General features: G+C 42.5%; 1 protein-coding gene across 1 annotated transcript in view; it reads right to left on the reverse strand.

Annotated features, from left to right (window-relative positions):
- itga9 (integrin, alpha 9) overlaps positions 1 to 22,282 on the reverse strand; it is a 39,178-nt gene that overhangs the window by 2,420 nt on the left and 14,476 nt on the right. The window contains exons 16-26 of the mRNA XM_029521828.1: positions 9,015 to 9,167; positions 8,183 to 8,259; positions 7,615 to 7,762; positions 4,367 to 4,453; positions 4,105 to 4,184; positions 3,881 to 3,964; positions 3,349 to 3,457; positions 3,138 to 3,245; positions 2,043 to 2,168; positions 1,737 to 1,856; positions 1,553 to 1,648 (exon numbers count right to left, since the gene is read on the reverse strand). Of these exons, the coding sequence (XP_029377688.1) occupies positions 1,553 to 1,648; positions 1,737 to 1,856; positions 2,043 to 2,168; positions 3,138 to 3,245; positions 3,349 to 3,457; positions 3,881 to 3,964; positions 4,105 to 4,184; positions 4,367 to 4,453; positions 7,615 to 7,762; positions 8,183 to 8,259; positions 9,015 to 9,167 (1,188 nt within the window). The remainder of the gene's footprint in view (positions 1 to 1,552; positions 1,649 to 1,736; positions 1,857 to 2,042; positions 2,169 to 3,137; positions 3,246 to 3,348; positions 3,458 to 3,880; positions 3,965 to 4,104; positions 4,185 to 4,366; positions 4,454 to 7,614; positions 7,763 to 8,182; positions 8,260 to 9,014; positions 9,168 to 22,282) is intronic.

The raw sequence follows: 22,282 nt of genomic DNA on the forward strand, positions 1-22,282 counted from the left end.
GCTTTCTCCCAAATGCCCCATACTTCCTCTTAATTTGTTCCTGAAAACAAAAGTGCAACAACAATTCAGGACGTACGAAGGAATCTCACTGCTTTAATATTCAATACTACAAAGGGCTTCAAACACAAATGCGGCATGAGACGCCAACTGTGAGCCAAGACAAAACCAAGTGGACAAGCGAAGATAGATATCTTTCTGTCTGTTGAATAGCTTGTCACATTAACACCCCCCCCCCACTCCGTGCCCTGGAATCTGACTGTTGTCATGCATGCCAAAGTGCTTGCATGAACAGAAAAGATGAAAGCTCTCCTGGCTGTTGCTCTGCGACTCTGACTTTCCCAATTTAACTTGTGCAATAGGTAATTTGTGTGGGATGTGTGGATGAACGTGAAGTTCATTCAACTCAGCTCTGTGATGTTAAGTGTGTGATTTGGATAGTTGGAATAAAAAAAAAAAGAAAAATGGGAAAAAAAAAAAAAAAACTACGATTTTTATGTAGATTTATTTACATATCATGGGTGATAAAATATAAGCTGAGAACAAGGAGGCTTGCTGTGAGCAATGCAGCCAGGGACCACAAATTAGACTCGTGTGGGCTCTAGCCAGCAGCAATCCCCGGGGGGAAAGGTAGCAGTGTTTACTGCTAATGTAGTCACTGGAAAGAGGACACTCGCTAGGTGCTGAGAGAGTGGCATGCTATGGACACACTCATTTTCTAAACATGTCTGGAGGTCCAGGTCAGCAGGGCTGCAGTACGGTCAGCACCCCAATCACTTGAGAGATCCCTCTGCCGGCATACCAGCGGCTCAATATAATCATCACATCTGATCTGGGGGCCATTCAATCCCTCAGCAAACAGTGGGGGCAGGGGTCTGTCCTTGAGCACAGCTGAGGCCCCTGAAAACACCCAATATAAGTGCCACCATTCAGTAGACCTACAGCTGTTTCCTGGACTCACATCCCATATAAATGGTCCAGATCCAGTCCTTCAACCTGCATCTCTGATTCAGGCCCCAATAAGTTTGTTTTTATTGTTGTTTTTATCCATTTCTGGGTCGCGGGTAGTGCTGGAGTCAATCCCAATCCCAAACCCCTCCCTCCATTTTCAGGGCCACCACAAATAGAGACAGACAGAAACGAACAACCGCTCACACTCAGACCTACGGACAATTTAGAGTCACCAATCAGCCTAAACATGTCTTTGGACTGTGGGGGGAAACCCATGCAGGCACTGGGAGAACATGGAGACTCTGCACAGAAAGGCTCCAGGCCTGGGAACCAAACCTACAACCTTCTTGTTGTGGGGCAACAGCGCAAACCACTAAGCCGCCGTGCTGCCCCCATTGATCATTCAGTTAGGGGTTTAAATTTACAGCGAGGGGGGATCATTCTCTCATTACACATAACCATTTAACCCATTGTTATGATTTTGATTTACATAATAAAACATCCTGTGATGCGCAGAAGTGAGAGGAAATTTATTGTCAGGGCTATGAATATTATTAGAGTTATCAGAGGAGGTTAATGATGCTTTAACTGTTGATGTACTCACAGAAATGTCCTCTGGCAGGCCGTTTGGCACCTCCATTGCCTTGTTATTTACTTGAACACTGCCCCTCGTCACAAACTGGATCACTGAGGAACTATCCTGTGGGTTGAGACGGAGGATTATGGCTGGTCTTGGAATCACAATAACCTTAAAATGGAACTTATTAAGCATGTGACACGTTTCTCACCCTTTTAAGAATTTCAGTGTTGAGCAGAAGTTTTATGTCTATGCTCAAAGCCTCATCTTGTAACTGTGGACCCAGACTGCAGGAGATTATCATGCACGCTCTTCCAGGCCGGTCACAGTCCTTTTTTTTTTTTAAGAAAAGAAGAGAAAGTGGGAAAGAGAAAGCGTGTGAGAGAAGGAAAGATGTGTGATGAACAGATGTTTCACTGCCAAAGAAAAAAAAACATAAGAGGAAGAATCCTCACAGGGGGTTGACTGTCAGTGACCTCTGAAAGGTCAAAGAGCCATGCATGATCTGGATATTTACCAAGACTTTGCGTCCAGATTTGGTGAAGAAGGCAAATATGGAGTGAAAGATGCTCTCTTTGTCCTGGGGGATGGTGCATGGTGTTGGGTTCCTGTGAGGGGTGCAGTTGCCTCGACCATCAGCCACCTAGAACACGCCAAATGAGAAAAACTGTCGCGTTGATGACGACTTTAGGTGGAGTCGTTCAGGAGTTAAAATAGGATGTGGCGAATATTTGAGTTTGACAGTAAAAATGTAGACACAAGCACTTTTGTTGACTAAACTGGCCAATCCCACTACTGTTACGGGTCTCCAGGGCTCACAGGAAGTTCTCCCCTACAAGAAGCTGGTACCCCTCCCAGACAGATTTCCCATATGGAGTGATTTAGAGGTGTCTGCTTTACTGCCCAGTCCTCCGGGGAACAATTCCCCTTTCAACCTCTTCAGAGTCCAACCTGAAGCTCGGAGGTGGGATCTTTTCAGTCACTGTCTGCTCTGCTACTCACAAACATGAGAACAGCTATGATAAAATGTAAGTGTTTAACTGTCCAGTGTGCCACAGGCTAGACAAAGTGTTAACAGTGTTTATGATGGTTATGGTACGGGGCAGTAGCCACGTCTGCAGGTGTCCCATTCCCATTTCGTGCAAGCCGTCTGATCCCCTGGAAGCAATTCCAGATGGGATCTACGAGGGTGGGATGCCGTCAACTCGGTCTGCCTATTCACAGTAAGTACAATTAACAGCTTGAGCTCCCCCATGACCTACCTATATGAAAGGCCGCGATGCAAGGGTTAAGAAAACAATTAAAACTGAGCAGGAGTATTGCGTTTCTTTACCTAAATGCAAAATGTTGTGAAACAAAATGGTCCGCTAGCTTCAGTAGCAGCGTCAACACTTTCACTCTGATTTTCACGGGCCTGCTGGTGCCTCACACTAAGCAAATTTCCCAAGACATGACAAAAAGCCCACCAGCTTAGCAGCTTTCTGTACATAAAACTGTTATCTGAGGGAAGCAAAACCAACAGGCCGGGGCTAGACTAACTGCAGGTGAACAAAGTAATAAATAAGGATTTGGGCTGAGTAAATACTGCAGATAGACTGCTGTTGGCATCCACCTGTGTTTCAACGACGTGAAACATGTCAGCTCCGTTGCCAGCCAGTCGGTTGGGTATCCTGATGTCCACGATGGAGCCAGGCAGCCTGCTGGGCCCCTTGTTTATGGCCTGGAACCACATCACACAGAGACCGTATGAAGGAAGAGAGAAGTGAATATACATGAGGAAAGTGAAAAAATATTGTAGTCTATATACTCCAGAATTGCGGTACCTGGAAAGTGAGATTTAGAGGCTGAAAGTCACAGTCCATGTCTTCTAGCTGGACAAAGCGCGAGGCTTCTATGGAGTTTCCATACATGAAGGAGGACGGTGTGACCACCCTGCAGGCCACAGTGGTCAGGACAGAGATTCCAGATGATGCATTTGCAAGAAATATCTATTGTGCAAATGTGCATAATTTGCAAAGGACTAGTCTTGAAACAGTGTCATCAGAATCTCTGGCTTCAGTCATGTTATTAGCTGCACAGCAGAGTTTTGTTTCGGTGTGAAACACGAGTCAGATGTGTGGAGCTTTGCTCTGAGGCCTCCCTCCACATTAAAGCCACTGCACACACAGCAGTCTTATCAGATGTCAGAGTTCTGGCAGATGTAGGCTGTTTTACATCTCTCTCCCTTCTCTGAGAAGCAGAGCTATGATAAAGCGCTCAGAGATAAGCCTTTTCAAGTTGATGTGCTCTGCACTGACAAAAGCACTCCCTTCATTTCCCAAAGCCAAGTCTTCACAGGAGCATTGTTGTTCTTACCCAGTAATAGTCGTGTCAGTCTCATGGACAAGAGGGATGGACAGGTCCAGAGTGTTGTCAGAGAGTTTGTGTTCAGGATTGGCACTGCAAAACAAGAATCAAAGTAGTTATTGCTTCCTTTTGCAGTGCAGGTTTATAAGGCAGTCATTTACATTCATTCAAGACCGTGTTACAAAAGATGAATATTGCCACATATAAAATCAATTATGACTCTTAAAATGTACCTTTTAGCATGAATTAAGAACTGCAGCGTGTCATTTTCCCCAGAAAGCTGACTTGTGTCAAAAATCACAGAAAAATGATACTGAGGAGAAAAAAAGACAACAGCAAATCAATTTGTCACTGACTGTGCTCTCAACGTGAACCCAACTGTTTTCCATATGATACAGTTTGTCTGCTGTTTTCTTCCATGCAAATATGCCACAACTACAGTTGGATTTTTTTTATAATTGATGTGACTTTATTTCCAAGTTGCTTGGCGCTGACCTTAGTCTGTGCCCTCATGAAGGGAAATCCCACGCTGCATTTGAGGAAGTCAAAATCGACAAGCTCACAGGAAATACCCTTCTCTTCCTGCAAAAAGATAGATAGACACGGGGGTGAGGAGAAGTGACAGACATACTGGAGACAGAAGACACAAAGAGGAAGACGCAGCCTGTGATGGGGAACAGTTCATTTAGATGACGGGGAAAAAGCATCAGCAATGGCTTTGGAATGTAACATCAATGCAAATACAGATAACACAGTTTTTACATACGTATAACAGAAAAGTAACTGCAGCTTTAAAATCACACACAAGCACACCTCGGCACACACACTGAAAGAAAAGTTCATTGTGACAACATTAGTAAAAGAATAAGTGCTCAGATCTCATTGAAGGTCAAAATTAAATTAAATGAAGAATGTACAAAGCAGTGATGGCACACACTCAGCTTAGCGGGTGGGTAATTGGACGGCCTTCAGGCTGTGTGTTTGGAAGCTTGTCTAAACAATATGGAGCTTCACCGGCTGCGCTGTGTAAACACTCAGGCCTTGACCCGATGAGGAGTAAGAATTCTTTTAGCAAGAGTTCACAGAGAGTCTGTCAGTTGAGCTCGTGTGCTTGGAGCGTGGAAAAAAGCAGAGATGCTTCACTACTCTGACAGGAATAAAAGAGAGTAGTGCCTCTGGATGATTTAGCAGGAGGCTTAAGGTAAGTCATACAAAATATCTGCATGCTTGTCCCGCTGCCCAGTTGGAGAGTGTGTTTATAACAGGTTGTCTTTCCAAACAGATCTAAAGGTATGTGACCATCCACATATCATCCACACTAATATTCCTCTTATTCAGCATTTTCCCAGCTTCGGTCCAGGGTGTGGCTGTGCCCTCAATCTTCATTAAATCAGCTTAAATAAGCAGCCCTTTGCATGGACACTGGAGCCAGCTCTATGGGGGTGGGTCGAGGGGGGTGGGGTGGGGGTGTCCAGAAAAACTGGCAATGATGGAATTTCCTCTATTTCCTGTATTCCTCTGTGCTGCTGTGCAAACACCTCCTGTCCCATGGGGCTGGGCAGGATTGGGGAAATCAGTCTGTTTACTCATCACCCGCCTGGCAGCCCTTGAGAGAAAGCGCAGAACATGCAGACATGTGGTGTGTTGGGCCTCCAAACGACAAAGTGTGTTTGTTCAGCACTTCTTCACTTTATTTCTCTTTGCTTACTTTCTCTGTTCCCTCTCGGTCACGAACAAATACATGCTGGGATTTTCGCAAATGGCAGGACCATTAACTATCACTGTGATTGTTTACTCTGCTTTAGTGTCAGCTGAGGCCTGGACTGGAGAGGTATGTCGGTGAGGACGACAATTCGCAGAAGTCAGAGGTAGAAGAAATATTCAGATCCTTCATCTTCACCATCGTAATATTTCTTTACATGTCAAAGTCATACTTGAGAGAACAGCAGTCCTATTAAACAATTATATAAGCATAAAAGAAAAAACTAAAGTAATTATGGAAAAAGAGTATTATGTAGCATATTTCTTTATCACTCCAGGGTGACCACAGTAAATAATAAAATTTTTGGTCACAGTGTATTGAGGTGAATATAGATTTGATTATTTTACATATTATGTTACTCATATGTTAATTGGTAACATGAACAACACCCATTCATATTTTAATATTGTAACTGGTGTTTGAATCTAACAAATTGTGATTTACAAGCAGGCATGCTTTTATTTAAGTGTAATGTAGTAGAGTGATAAACTTCTGCCAGAAATACGATGGTGCAAAACATCTGCTATAACTCCGCCCACAAAAAAAAAAAAAAAGAAAAAGAAAGAAAAGACAGACTCCTCAAACATTTGAGAGATAAAAAAAGAAAACACAGAAGCCTGTGCTGGAGTCCCATGAGTGTCAGGGCAGTGCTCCTGAAACCAATTCACCTCCCTAGCTTTCTGACAGCTTGTTTTGCAAGAGCAACAGCGATAACACACCCCACTCTCAAATATGAAATGAGTACAAATTCATGCTGCACTCTCTGAAGAAGGGGGGGCACTGAGAGAAACATTCACATCATCACCTCAGACTTCTCCTGCAAGTAATTAAAAATGTCTCAAAGAGCAAACGACTGTCCATCTGTCCGTCCTCTTAACTTCCTGTTCCCTTTTTTGCAGCGGGTCCTCCTGACTTATCAGCTTCCCAAACAATATGAGGCTCCAGAAACCCGATACCTAATCTCAGCCTCAGTCACTGTTTTCCTAATAATGGCCTGCAGCCTGTATTCTATTTAAATTCAATTTCAGCTTTGTGTCACAGGTTTGGCCCATACAGAGCTGGTCCTCTCCATCACAGGGTTAAAGAAAAAAATTAAGCTGGTGGATAAACATGAAGTCCATTTAGAGGGGAAAAGACAGCCTGATAGATACTGTCTGAGGAGCTGCCGAACCCAAGCAGGCTCGTGTCTGAGTGCACTGTCTGACGTGGCGTCTCTTTTGGCTGCAAGCGGACCTGTTGTCCTCTTTTGGGACGAGTGAGCGAGCAGACGTGAGCAGAGGCAGAGGTGGCTGATGTGAAATCCATCCACATACTGTGGGGTCGCAAGGGAAATCACTTGACTTTAATGTGGGATGGCGGTTAGTAGATATTGCTTTAACAGAACGATGAAATAGTTTTCTGTTACGGGTCAAAGGGTGAGACAGTCTGATCAATACCTCCATTAACCACAGTCATTAACCATTTGCATGTCTGTATTTGCCCTGTTCCAGCGTGGCCTCATGGGAATCTTTTGACACTGACTAACAAGGTTTAAAAAGCACATAAATCAAGCCGGAGCCAATATGAAGTATGAGATTTTTTCTCATGCAAACAGCTCATATGCTGTTGACATGGTGCATCTGTATTAGACTTGTATGACAGTTCAGCCAGAGGAGCTGCCCTGTGAGACGGGACAGCTGTTTCTGCTGCTGCTCTTCGCATTTTCATCTCTGGGGCTGCGTTCAAGACTCAGCTGGAGCTTGAAGTTCACCTGGTCTGTCTGTTTCTGTGCTTCATTGTTTAGACTGAGCTCCAGACGCCTCATCAGTCTTTTTAAATAAACTCTCTGTGAGAAAATGTAGATCTCTGTGGAAAACTGTACACTTTCAGCTGATAGGTTTGTGTGAAAATACACTTATGTGTATCATTTCAACCTTATTTTAGAAATAAAGATGAGGGCCTGAGTTAATAAGCAACAGATAGTTCAAGAACCAGAACAGACCTTCTGCCAAAAGTTGATGTAGAAAACTTCTCTGGAGAAGTTGAAGTAGATGTTGGTGTCGTAGGCGTCATCTCCGGCATTGGAGATGGTCAAGTTCAAGAAGACGTTCTTCACTCCCCCGAGGGCCAAATGGGGCCTGCTATGCACCCTGATGGCAGAATAAAGTAAACAATTAAATTCAGAAAAAGAATTAACTCATAACAACTGTGATATGCTCCAAAGACAAACAGTAAGCAAAGATTTATACTGACAAGCACGTTTGTTTTATTTTGACATTTTTACTGTAAAATGTAAGTAAACAGAGAGAAGAGCCCTTAAAGTCAAGGATTTGCTTATACAACGAAAAATGACAGCTGGTTACCATGACCGAGCTGAACTGTCACAAAATGCACAAAAAAGAAAGGGAACTCCCTAAATATGGAAAACCATATGGATATCCTCCAAGCACGAGTCATGGTTCCACTACCCACACCCACATGGCCTATGACGTCAGCTCGCTTCCTCGGGACAGGAGTAAAAGCCAAAGACGGGGGAAATGTATCTAAACTGTGAAGTCGAAGGTTTTTACCCGGGGAGGAACAGTTTCCCTTGAAGCCGCAAGTCTGCAGCGCAGTCGTCCGACAGGCAGTTCTTCTCAAACCAAGTCTGGAGAGGAAACAGAAAAGTACACAGCTCATATGGGCTCATGCTGTCCGTGCACACAACACACTGACTTCATATTCAGACTAGGGGGCAGTGTTGTGTTGTTATTGGCACCATAAAGGTGTTTTTTTTTTTTAATCCAAGGGGTCCCAGAAGCCTTAACTCTGACTGATCCCTCTTTGAATTAGTCAGAAGATGGTCTTTGGTTTTAGGCTAAATAATGAAAGGAAACTTAAGTCAAGCATTTATAGTTCAGTGAGCTTCAGATAAATGAATTTTGTAGGTGCTGAAAGATGCAAATCCCTCAGTTTTTCAAGGAGTGCAGACCATAGGGAAGGATATGTTGGGTAGGTTAGAGGTAGTTGCAAAGAAAATAAATGAATCAGTCCTTTTGGCCTGCACTCAAGAAAAGCGAACAGAGACCATAATAAGCTAGTAACCAACACCGAATCATTATAACCTCAATTTGAACAATTTCCTTCATTCCTTCTGAGGTCTTTGTGTCAGGTGTGAGAAGAATCTCACCTTCTATCACAGAGGAAATGAGCAATTTCAGAATCAAAATAGGTAGACTAACTGTAATCTTCTCAATACAAGAGCAAAAATGACTGCTGGGACTCAAGTGAACTATGCATCCATGAAAGTGCAGGATGATGTGACATCTTTGAATTTTCCCTCAGCTCTGCACAATCTGACAAAAAGAGAGGCCCTAAAACCTCCACAGCTCCATTTGATAGTGATATTTATAACAATTCTACCTCATTCCTCACTGCGATCTTGTTTCCTTTTCTCCATCGCAGCACTGGCGTGAGCGCGGGCAGGTCTCGCTCCTGGTAACCCGTCAGCACGTGCTTCCCCAGGCTGTAAGCCACCTCGAACGTGATGGCTGTGAACACGTCCTTCACATCTTTCTGTAGACACAATAAATAACGAGGCTATTGCAAAGAAACTTGGATCCGGCCGTAGACACGCTACTATTAACAATCATTTTGATTTCCCAGCTTTAACTGGCATGTTACAGTTCATTTGATTCTGCTCATTTAACAACCTTCTCTAATTGAGGCCTTCAGCACAGATGGATTAGACTGCAGATTATCAGAGCATCATACAGTCTGGATCGAATGTTATTGTTAAAAATCAGTGAACCGAAAGGTGCACGCAGTTGTTTGCAGATGTAAGTGTACCAATAAACCACAAAATCACTCTCACGGGTTTTAAACAGAGCTCTTCTCAAAATGTGTCTTTTCTGTCATTTTGCTGAAAGTAATAATAACAGCTAAAAGTCCACAACAGAGTGAACACATAGACCTTTTTTTAAATTAAAAAGAAAAAAAAAAACAAAAAACAAAACTGTTGGCTCTGCCTCTGAGAGCTATCTTTTCATTTCTGGCAGCTGCATCGAAGACCACAAGAGAAGTGTTTGATTTGGCATCAGTTTTGGAAACAATGCAGACAGAAGGAAAACAGAGTTAAATGCAATCAAATCCTACATCTTCATTAAATGACGGCGCTGAAAGATGTACATGGGAAAAGCAGATACTGCTGTTGGTTTTTCATCTCTTCTGCCTGTTAAAGCTCTGCTCGGCTCTTTGAAGGCAAGGCAGGCCTGACTCTCATCTTACTGTCTAAAAACTGCAGCAGAAACAGGCAACCCGGGTCCCTTTGACAGACTGGCATCCACCGACATGGAGGTGAATCTAAAATATAAACACAAAGGGCTCTCCTGTGTTTTCCAATGGTCACTCAAGCCACTCATTCTTTTGCACTTTCTCTTTTTTGTCCCTTATCAGAGCATTTTCCAGTGTCCACCCACCCATCCTTTTTCCTCTGGAAGGGCCCGTCTGGGCTTTGGACACATTTTGACGCAGAGGAGAACCCACCCAAGTCATCAGCAGCGAGAGAGTTACAGCAGGAAAGAGCGCCTGTTAGTGCAGGACATGAACAGACAAAAAATAAGATTGGGAACTCGCTTGGGAAATGGTGCAGTGCGCTGATAAAAACATGGTGTTACTGATACTATCAGAGAATTTCTAGCCATTTTCTGTCATTATATTGTTGACTCTACTGATAGCAATTACGAATACAGCTGCAAATGCTATTTTCTCGATTCATGAAAGAATTGTTTCCATTAGAAACATTCACAAGCTAAACTTTCTTCAACGTTTTTCTTTCAAACCCAAATATTCCTGAAATTCTCGCACAGTGGTTGGCTCGTGGTTTATTCTAACATAAAAGTGTACATATTGATATTGACAATGCTGACTATGGTCCTTAAACAAAGTTCACAGGTTTTAGTGTCAGCATTTCTCTGCAGTTCAGCATTTCCAACAAGTGTTGGAGTGTAAAATCAGAGTTGCGACTAACATATAGCTCTTTCTGTAATAGTGAACTCTTGCAGCAGTGAGCTCACACATCTATGGTAAGAGCAAAAAATCGTGCCAGGAGGTCACCAACTGCATCTGACTTAAACTGAGCTAATATTCTCACGCTGGTGTTAAGTGAGTTTGTAACACAATTTAGGGTTGTAATCTTTTAATTTATACAGCTTTTGGTCCACCACTACCCATAACCACAGTAGGCTGGGTAAAGGCGATGACCTCACAGCCATCCCAGGAGTGTAATTCGTGCCTCGTTGGGTTCAGAGAGACAGTGTTGGCTCAGCTGGGAGGTAACATGACACAGTGTGGTGGTCCGTGCTGGACGAGTGCTGGTATATACAGTGTAAGGGTACAGGCAAAGCTTCAGTGGCCTCAGGAGCCGTTGAAGCAGAATGCTTGAAATGGCCCCCGTCCTCTGGCCTCTGAGTGTACTGACCCCTGGGACTTCACTGCTCGGGTCTCCAGAACCAAACTCCCGGTGCTTATCTTACATTTTCACGAGTCTCAGGAGAACTGAGGGACATAATGACTCCAAATTAATTGCTGTATTTTTGCTTTAAGAGAGACTTTTATGTTCAAGTAAATGGGCATAATCTGTCCTGTGTGCTGTGGAGGGGTCTATTATTGCACAGATACAGGACGACTTTCTTGTAGAAGCAAAGGCCTACAGACCGTTAACTAACTGGAAAGCTCCCAAGACTCACAGAAAGCTCAGATTAGAATAGCCAGAGGCTGTTCAGTAACACTTGGCCTGAGCTTTTATTATCCCTCGATCAATGCTGCCAATTGCCCCACCCGGATCCACGCCTCTGGCCGGGTCTTTTACTCCCTCCTGACCCTGCTTTTGATTCTTGTATTTATGGAACAGAGGAGCTGCTGAGCTCCAGCTGAGAAGGACACCGGCTGGCGTTGTCTAGCTGCTACCTATAATCTCATGGAAAGAAACCAAACAACTGTTCCTTACATGACGGCAAGTTTACACGAGAAAACTTGTGACAGCTCATTCTCTGCTCAAAAGGCTCCCACTATGTAAATCCTCATGCAAACATAAGGGCGGCTCTATCTGCTCTGAGATCAGATGGAGCAAGTCAGGGATTTACGGTATTTAAAAAACATTACATTGGAAGTGGAGAAATGAAATACAGGGTTCAGTGTGGGCTTGGCGTTTGAAAGGAAAAAATAAAACATAGTTCATGAGCAATAAAACACACCGGTTTAATACACTCAGGGGTTTTGCTACAGATGATGGCAGCAAAAGCTAATATCAGTTTTTCAGTTATTTTGCTGAATTTATGACTTCTGACCGACATTTTCTATTTGATATCTGTTAGTCTGAGGTTTAGAACGTCCAGGTAAACACTGTCATGGTCTTATCACAAGAGTAAAACACAAAGTAAATACACAGCAAGAGAGACCTGCTTTAACTTTTTTTTAACACTGTATTTGCTGCTTGGACAACCATTTGATCAAACAGAGCGCTGTGGGCGGGGTTTACAATATTGACATCATACATGCAGCTTGCATGGTTCTGTCAGCCATATTTATCCGGCTTTGTCATGTGGTACTATTACTTCATGGTAAAATTCTGAAATTTGACACGTTGCAGCTTTAAAGAAGTTAGACATTTTTCTTTGCAGTGAAAAATAAAAAAGGTACGGTTCCTGTGAGGTCACCTAAAAAGTGAACCCTCTCATCATCTCATGGACAAAGTGACTTATTAATGGTTCCCCTTGTACTGAAGAGATGCCAGCAAACTTAGTGGGAAGCAGCTGTTTTTCAGCAGTTCCCATACTTTGGAAACTGTAACTCAGCTATAGGTTGGATCTTTTATGACACACTTGACACTAACTCTTCCTCTGTGTGTGTATTCATATAGTTAACTCGCGGGATGGAGGGCAGCTTACCACTCTGCTTGTTTTGAAAGAAAGCAACGGGAATCAAACCTTCAACTGCATGTTCACAACACCTTCTCTCTGGGGAAACAAATGTTTCTGCCAATTTACTATCTCTGGGATTGTGCTCACACTCGGGATACACTGATTTAGTACAGAAGAGCATAACTCGGCCCCTTACCAGCCATTCTTTCCTGTTCATTTCCCTCTAAGCTGCCTGGATGACTTTTTACCTACACTGGATGTTTGTGTCTGAAAGCAAACATACAGACTCATTCTGTATGAATGAACCTGACATAGCTGATCATATTTTATAGATTTTACTGTTAACTCTACAGAGGAGCTGGTTCTCTTGAACTGCAGGCTCTGACTCAAACATGTTCATCTGATCAACAGAATGGCAGCAAACCAATCGGTCTCCTTCATGCTCACATAGCAGCTCCGCTATGGTGGTGGGTGCGGGGAGGATGACGTCAGGCTGCAGAAGTCTCTGATCCTCAGCTTAAACGCCTCATGCTTGGCTGAAAAGCAGAAGAGCTCTTCTCTTGGCCAAACCGTTCCCTCTGAAGCCTATAGTCTAAGGCCAGTCATGGGAAGTCTTTATTAACTCATGGGCTAAATGTGCACACACCACTCCTTTTTAGGACAATGGATGTTTGGATGACTTGCAGGTTGAAGCCATTTCATTCAAGGGCTAAACTCCAAGGGAATCTTAAAAGCTTTTCAGTTAAGTGATGAGTGGACCCAGCCTGTCAAAAGTTTGGGCTATATGTGTATGCTGAGACAAAGAGAGACAGAATTTACAGTAATGTCTGCAATTAAGCGATTTATTTCTACTTGCCCCTTGGAAAAAATTCAGAAGTGAGACTATTGCTGAAATGATTAGTGTGTACATCTCTGCCAGAACAACTGCAGGTAAAAATGCAGCTGCTGCTCAGCTCACAACAGGTTAGCAGATGTCAGAAAGGGAGGGGGGGGGGCAGAAAAAAGGGCCATTCAGTCGTTTTAGCTTGAAACTTTTCTAAAGAAGTAAGCTAGTTACAATTTAACCATCATCGCCAAGCTCTTGAAACTTTCTCGTGTAAATATACAAATATACTGGTCGGTGCCAGAAGCATCAGAGATCTATTAATAAATTCCATGGATCATCCTCATATTTAACAAAATTACTGAATACACTGAATACAATCACTAATAAAATCTGAATAGCCTTTTCAAGGACATTGTCAAGGACCTCCAAGTGAGAGCGAGCGCAGCTGCCTGTAAATGTGGTGATATTGTTCTGTCATGGTCTTCATTCCCTTTTCTCCTTGTTGTTTTGTAACTTTAACGGTGCCTTGGTTTCAGTTCCTGTGCCCATTATTTCACCGTTTTTGGGCGTGCCGTTTTAAATTAGTTTTTCTTCTTTGTATGTGTCATGTAGTTTGAGGGATGTAAAATCAAAACAGTGAGCTGAAAGATGCTGAAAGTGAACAGCAGAGAAGGCCGATATTATTCCGCTTCACACATTAGACATAATAATCTGAACCAACAGAACTGTAAAAGTATTGATTGCTGTGGCTGTTAAACCTGCAGTAGCTACTTGTGATCAGCGAATACGAGCTGCGAAGCAGATGATGAATTTTAGCCCTGTTTTCTATGAGTGAACCAGAACAGTGAAGCTGCTTAACAATGAGTGGTACGTCGCTTTAAAGCTCCCTGAAGGCAAAAGCTGCTGAAGATTCAGGTGATTATTGTCTCTGAGTTCCAACTCCTTTAACTTTGTCAGATTGGTTTCACATTTTCATTTGATATATGATACTCTCAAACAATTTATGACGTTCGTAAGAGTACATCTGGAAACCAAAAATGCACTTGGCCTTCAATAACCTCAGTCTGCCCAAAACCAAATAATAGTATGTAAATAAATAATACCAAATGCATGCAGTATGCCTTTGAAAACTGTTCCCATTCAACAAAAACTATGTTTACTCCAACCACTGGAAAATATTTCAGTCGGTCTGGTGTTAGCTGCAGTGATTTTCAGATGTCAGTCCAGTTTCAGGCACCAACCTGATAAATCACAGACTTCGCACACTCCCCTACCTGTGTAAAAAATAATCTGTGCCCAGAAAACTATCTGATCTGACAGAGCATTTTGAACGAGAGCAGAGCAGAGCAGAAGGAGTTTGCTGAACATTGCAGCTGGTAAAAAAAAAAAAAAAAAAAGGCAAACGTTCTTATCACTGAGCACTAATCCAGGGATGGTTCTGCTTATTAAGCTAATTTGGTTCGAAATGAAAACAAATTTTGCAGGGTTTTTACGCTTGCGGTAATGAGGAGTAAATGACGCTTTCAGTTGGCAATGGACTTGTCCAGCTTGCGATTAACTTTTGCAAAATTAAATCACTTGTCATTATGACACTTTGAGGACAAGATAGAAAATTAAGGACAGAAATCTATTTTCACAGTGAATAAAGAAGAATATAATACTTTTTAATTTCAAACTTCTCCCAGTTCCAATTTTTTTTACCCTCCTTTAATTTTTTAAATCATGACCATGTCTTTGTTTTTTCACTTTTTACCCATTTTGTGTCCAACTTGATGAATTCAGACATGGCTCGTGCCTGAGCAGAGTAGTCCTTCTAATGTCTTCTCCCTTAGTCTTCACTAAGAAAAATGGGATGCAAGAGCAAAGAGAATTCCCCAGTTTGGAATCAAGAGAGTAAATCATATTTTTGTCCTTATCTTTTGAAAGCTTTCAGGAAATAGCTCAATCAAATACCTAAATTGCTTGATATCACAGTGTGTTGCAATGTCTCCAATGTCTGTCTAAAACAGAGCAGCATCATCCTCATGTAACTGACAGGAAACGTGTACCATCTGTGCTGTCATGCATGAATCCATGTTGGCGAATAAACACCAATAAAGACCGAGTGTCTCTTGATGCAGCCTGCATACCAAACATTTATTGGTACACACTGCTTGTCATACAGAGTCAAAAAGCTCAGCTCGAGACTTTGCAGAAATCACTAAAGATCTCCCGGGTGCTGATACAAAAAATAACAAATAAATCTCTTATGCCTTGGAGTAACTTCGTGTATCGAATTTATTGCTTTTCTAAAACAATGTACACGTAAACACAAATTGCAGGAAACTTTTATGGTCTCACATGCATCATGAAGAAGGTATTCAACATCTGACCCTCGGACAGTTAAAACCACAGCTGGGATTTATAAAGGAGGAGAGAAAGGTGCCTCATTTCCCCTGTAGAAATTGGCAAATGGAGTAGGTTTACTGCTCAAACATACCAGATTCATCAGCGTGTTATTTTTACTACAGCCTATCAACAACAAGTTGATTTAACGCCAAATCTAACTGTAACTACACCAGTGTAATATCTGAGCCTGGACAAAAAAAAATAAAAAATACATCCGGCCACCTAAAAATACACAAACATCTTCTCTCATATCTTGCTTCCCCTTCACTCACCCCCGACATTGTGATACTCTCAACAGCTTTTTTTGTTTCAGTGCTATATTCAGTCTTGTTACTGCATCTCATTTTGAGAATTGAAGCTTAACACTCTTTAAATGGCCCCCTAAAGCTGTAAAAGTCGAGCTTGTAAATTTGTTCTGCATTACAGTCTCTTCATTTTCCAAATTTTTGACCCAGAGCTTGTGTCATCATCACGTCTGTCTACTTTTAACGCCTCAATGATCTCCACTGTGACCTGACTGATGAGTGCAGAGTCACTAATAGATCCGCATATGGAGCAAAACAAACAAACAAACAAAAAAAAACTAAACAAAACAAAAACAGAAGAATCCAGATAAAGTCCTTTTAAGGATGCAGCTCTTTGTAGAGAACTGTGGATCAAATAGGATCAGAGTGGATTTAGTCAACTCTTAAATCTCTATTATGTTTAAGGCAACGATGGGAGGAAAACTAATACTCCTGCTTCAACTATTAATTAATACATTCTGAAGGATTTCAGAAATAAGTTGTGCTACTTTTTGGTTTTATTCGTCAGCTAATTTAAGTTAAGGCATCAGGAACTATATCACCGTTGTGTTAATGTTTAAATGAACATGAAGCACTTCCTGTCTTTGAGAGATCAACTTCCCTCGGCATCCTGATAAACACTTCTTCATAAACAGGATGCCTGTTATCGCTGCTCTAATCCAATTAATATAAAAGAGCAGCAAAAGAGGGAGGATTAATTTACACCGACTCACAGCTGTTGATTTCTGCACCCATGTCCTGTTGTTACAAGCTTTTATTGGAAAGTATCTTTTCAATGTCAGGAGGCAACTATTAGTTACCAGGAAACAGCAGCTGATCTGTGTAACTGTGTTTTTATTATAAAAGGGAGTTCAGGGTCTATTCCATCCTGGTGATAGAGGAGGACAGATGTTTCCTCAGCTGATTTTGTCAGTCTATACCCAGTTTTACACATGACATTACAGTTTATATGACTTATTTTGTGTCTGAGCTAAATTTAGTCAAATCAAGGCAGGTTGAGGCCGCTTCAGCTGATAAACAAACGTCTTCTGTATATGTGCATGGCCATTTCCTTTACAACGGAACTCGCTCATTTATACAGGATGCAGAATTTCATACTGACGCCATAACACCAGGAATTCACCATAATATTAACAAATAGGTCAAGTAATAGGAAATAATGACGAAGTCACCGCCAAGAAGTGTCACGTAGTTGCCAAGTGATGAAGTATTCTTTTGTTTCACCCGGGATGGCGAATAGACAGGGAGGGTCTCATTATGATATTCTGACAGCACGCACACACGTTCCACCCGCCTGCTTGTATGCACGCACGTTTCCTCGGTAGTGGAGGCGGGAAACATGGCAGGAGAGACTCTTTCATTGCGGTCAGACTTGGCCACCCATTAAGCTGCTTCGCAATGGCACTGTGTGGTGGTAACACAGCCAATGTACTGCGGAAACTTTTCTACCCAGCATGTTCAGCTGCCAAAATCAACAAATCATCAAATCCGGCCCGTCTCAATATGAGTAACAACGAAGGATTTAGTATGGCAGCAGAATAGAGAAGACCTAATGAGCAGCCATACCAAAAATAATAACCTACGTATATCTTAAAAAACACACGCATGGGAGGAAGCTCGTGAGAATTTCGACTTGTTTTACTGTAACAAAAGTCTGTTGGCTGAGCACTCCCAAAACAAGCCTGAAGAAGAACTGTCTGATGTTCACACTGGCATGGACATGTAGGGAAATCCTGACCAAAATATTACCCCGAGCTAAAATTAACCTGAACAGCTCCTCTTCAATCCAGCAAATACTGTCAACATGAATACTTGCAGACAAACGATTCAGCTGAACTTATTTATGAGAGTGTATATGACATTTTCCACTTGATAAATTATTGAACTATACTGCAAGTGCTAGTATGTTTTGCAATATATTCTTTATAAGTGCTTGACTGGCTGCCATGTGTGACAGAAACAGCTGGATTTGATTACCTTCCTGCTATAGGCTTTCATTGTATCAGTTCTCTGGGCCAGAGGTAAATGAAACCGATGATACGGCATCAAGGGAAATGCATGAATGCGACTACAAAGAGGCAAACAGAGCAGGCAGTGTTGCTGTGACCCGGCTCTGGTGTTTCCGAGTGCCAGACAGCATTGAGGCTCGGGGGACTTTATTTAGCCGGAGACTCTCTGGGATGCAACGACAGGAACTGCTGCTCTGCTTCACTTTTACTCCCAAGAGCTTCCTGTTTGTCTGCAGAGAGCAGACCCAGGTCAAACAGTGGGTGCAAATGATTTATTCAAGTTTGCTTTGGTTTACTGAGAGGAGAAGATTAGTGAAGCTGACTGCGCAGACACAGTTCAGAAACTGTCAGATAAACTCTCATTAACAGATGAATTCTACAGTGGTCTTTCTGTCAGAGGCACTTTTCAACTGGATTTGTGGAGGCAATCAGTCGGACTGGAGATGGCCTTAGTGTAGATAGGCTTCATGCTGCAGATGCCCCAATAACAGGAGCAGTCATTTGAATTAAATATAGTAGGTGGAATATAGGCCAAAGGGAAGTGAGTAGGATACTTTACAAGCTAAATTAAACAGACAACTGTTACAGGCTATTTTAGCTCCTCCTCTGGGACTCTGCCTGGTCTATGGCTGCACATGACCGCAAATGGAAGTGTCTGTTGGCATGAGTTCAAGCCTCCCGTGTGCAAGACGGGTCTGCTGGAGTCGGAAGGGTGGATGAAGATGGATGAATCGGCAAAGATGTAAACATGCCATGAGCTGTGATCGAGTGCAGAACATCTGACCAGGGGTGGACAGAGACGAAGTACATTTACTTGAGTACTGTACTTTTGGGGGATACTTTTACTTTCACTTCACTACATTTGAAGGACAAATATTGTACTTTTTAACTCCATTTCTATGGATGCTCTCGTTACTTGCCCTCTCCTCTCTGTCTCTTCCTTTCTGGTGGAGCTACCAAACTCAGTTGTTTTTTTCAAAAAGGTCGGACTTTAACACAAGCTAACGGACGTTAGCATTGGAGCTGGACAGTTAGCTTACAAGCTAACCGCGCTGTCAGCTGCTCCGCCTCTCCTCTTAGCCCGGGCTGCTAGTTACCATGGTTACCAACGTCAACGAGCCAAGCTACGGTGAAACACTTAGCTTGAATGCTAGCTACATTAGCATAAGCTAAGCTAGCTGAAGTGCGGAGCCGCGACTCTAACTCACTGACTCTCGCCTCCATTTTTGCCGTCATCCTGAATCTATGACAAGAAGTACTATTATAAAAGGAGGCAGAGGAGGAACTGTACATGGAGCACACAGGACAGTCTATTAATCAATGTGAACAGCAGAGACCGGACCCCCCCAAAGACCTCAGCGGAGTTTGAGACTGTTTATTGTTTCCATATAAAATATGTTTTTGACAGACTAGGGACTGACCGGAGGTCTCCAGATCCGGTCCTGGATGTTTCCTGCTCCAACACACCTGATTCAGATGAGTGACTCCTGATCAGACTTCAGCAGAGCTTGATGAGGAGCTGATCATTTGAATCAGGTGTGTTGGAGCAGGACATATCTAAAAGCTGCAGGACAGTGGCCCTCCAGGACCGGAGCTGGAGACCTCTGGACCGGACCGGACCGGACCGGACCCGACCCGACCCGACCCCTCCACAGACCGGTTCTTTAGGGCCTCTTTAACTGAAGGTATTTTTGAGCTATAAACATGTCTGTAGCTGAATCACATCAATATGTTGTATAATGACAAAAAAGCTACTTAATTCCTGAGGTTTTTTTTTTTTTTTAATACTCTATTTTTTTTTTAAGCAAATACTTTTGTACTTTTACTTAAGTAATATTTTGACAAAGCTACTTTTACTTGTATTGGAGTAATATTTGAAGCAGCATCTGTACTTTTACTTAAGTAGTGAAGTTGTGTACTCGGTCCACCTCTGCATCTGACAAAGGCATACTTAAACTATGTTTGCCACGTAGCAAGTGACATAATGATTAATGCATGCTTTATATATCACAATGTAATGTTGACGTTACACCTGTTGTACTTTAAATCAATGGACACTGATGTGCTCCACTCAGCTTGTTTAGTTTTCATCATTGCTGGATCGGTGGATGGTCTGTGTGTACATTATTCATGTTTATCATCCTTTATGGATGGTATACATCCATTAATACTCTATATTAACATACAAGTAGTAGTAGGGTTCAACTGAAAGCATGTTAAAAGACAGTTATATGTCTGTTATTAAGACTTTCCTTCTGGCCGTGATGCCTTTACAATGAAATGTAATTTCTGTGGTGTCCATTTGCGCATGAATAATCCTCCAAATCTTCAAAGTATTTCACTCGAGCTACTCTGATTTGCACACAGCGTTGAGAGACTACCCCACATGCCAAAAGTGCAAAATTACTTAATGCAACACATACAGCTGAAGAATTTCCGCTGAAAGTTGGTGGTTATGTTGTAAAATGACTAATTTCCATCTCACGCACAGCACCTCAGGTCATCTGAACCCCAATCCTTCATCAGTCATCCCTGCTTGGAACTGCCTTTCCCTCCCTGACATGAGGTACAACTGAAGGAAAAAGCTGCATGCCGTTCATTTTGCTAAAAATAACCAAACAAAGTCATTCTGGAGGGGTTGGTATGCTGTCAGCCGATGCCAATGAAAATATGTTTAAAATGATCAACATGAAAAGTTTCTCAGAAAGAATTACCACTGAAAAAGACAAAAAACAACAACAAAAACAAATGCTAGAACTATTAGCTTCTGTACTGTAAACAACTCCCGTCCTGTGTTCCCAACATTACATGATTTACTAAGTGGTGGGTTGAGGCTTTTTTTTTTTCTTTTCTTTTCTTTTTTTTTTTACTCAATTTGGGACTCCAGGATGTCGGTCCGAGCCCTGTACCTGATTATACTTAACACAGAACATATAAATTTAATAGTGTATTATTAAACCTCGCTGTTCATGGAGGTCCTTAAAAGCTGTTTAATTTATAAAGTCATTTGAACGGGGTCGACAGATGGTCAAAGCAGTTACAAACGTGAGAGTGGCTCAGAATAGCGCATGGTCTGCTTCCACCGGCCTTCATGCATCTGGGCTCGAGTAATCAGCCCTGACGGGAGGATTTTCCATCAGCAGCGCCAGGATGCAGCTCCAGTTGACACAACAGCAGCCCAGCAGCCCTGCTGTGACACTGTAGACCCAGTCCTGCGTTTTCATTGTATGTTATAGCTGAGAGAAGGGCGGGATGGGGGTAGGGGGGTGCTATCCAAACCCCCTTTTCCTCTTCCCAAACCCTTGAGGATGTAGTCGGGCAACCAGCTGGCTTCCATTAGCATTCCTCTTCTGGGGAAATAGGAAGACTGGCTCATGCGGGCAGACACATGAGGAAGATAAACGATGCAATCGTTCAAGCAGACTAGGGCCTCTCTTAGAGCGGCGACAGATCAGCGCTGATTATGATGATCCTTCAGCTTCTATCCAGTTTTGGACAAACATGTCCAGTATGAGGAGACAGTCACAGGATGTAATCTTTGCCTCTTTCACTTTTTCGATGTCTACAAGCCATTCAGCCTGTAAACAATCTGATATAAAGATGTAATTTGGGCACCACACCTTCACCATCTTGTGTGGCTCTTCTGGTGTTTGGCAGCTCTGGGAGTCTCATGTTTGCTTTTTGCTGCTGAGCAGGTGGAATTTGTGGATACACAGAGTGAAAGAATAACAATCCACACAGCTGCAATTGCAACCATGCTGCACTTCACACCTCAGGCAAGCCAACACAAATAATCCTACAGACAGAAGATGTAAAGTTATCTGCTGGAAATTGTCCAGAAAAAATTAGCAAGGTTAAAAAAAAAGGACATCCACCGAAAACTAGAAATGTCAGTAATTAACACATTGTGTTGTGTTGAATGAATCGGATGTGTCACTAGAGACAGAATCGGACCTGATGGGTGGCTCTCTGAGCACGAGTATGCTTCGTGGGTTGACTTAGCCTCCTGTTAGTGTTCTGTGTGTTGGATCTTAGAAATTGAAAATGTAATTGAAATGCGTGTCCAGTTTTAATGAAGAGCCTGGATAAACACACCGCTGAATAACCTTTGATAACTGGGATGTGTTTGTTGTGAGGAATAAATGTGCTTACTGCCTCTCTGCCTGACACACCTTAATTATAGTGTCACTGGTTGAAAGAAGTGAGGTGGGGAGGGTAATGACAACCCCCCCCTCCCATTTAG

The sequence above is a fragment of the Echeneis naucrates genome, chromosome 15 (genome assembly GCF_900963305.1).
Source record: "Echeneis naucrates chromosome 15, fEcheNa1.1, whole genome shotgun sequence".
NCBI lineage: Eukaryota > Metazoa > Chordata > Actinopteri > Carangiformes > Echeneidae > Echeneis > Echeneis naucrates.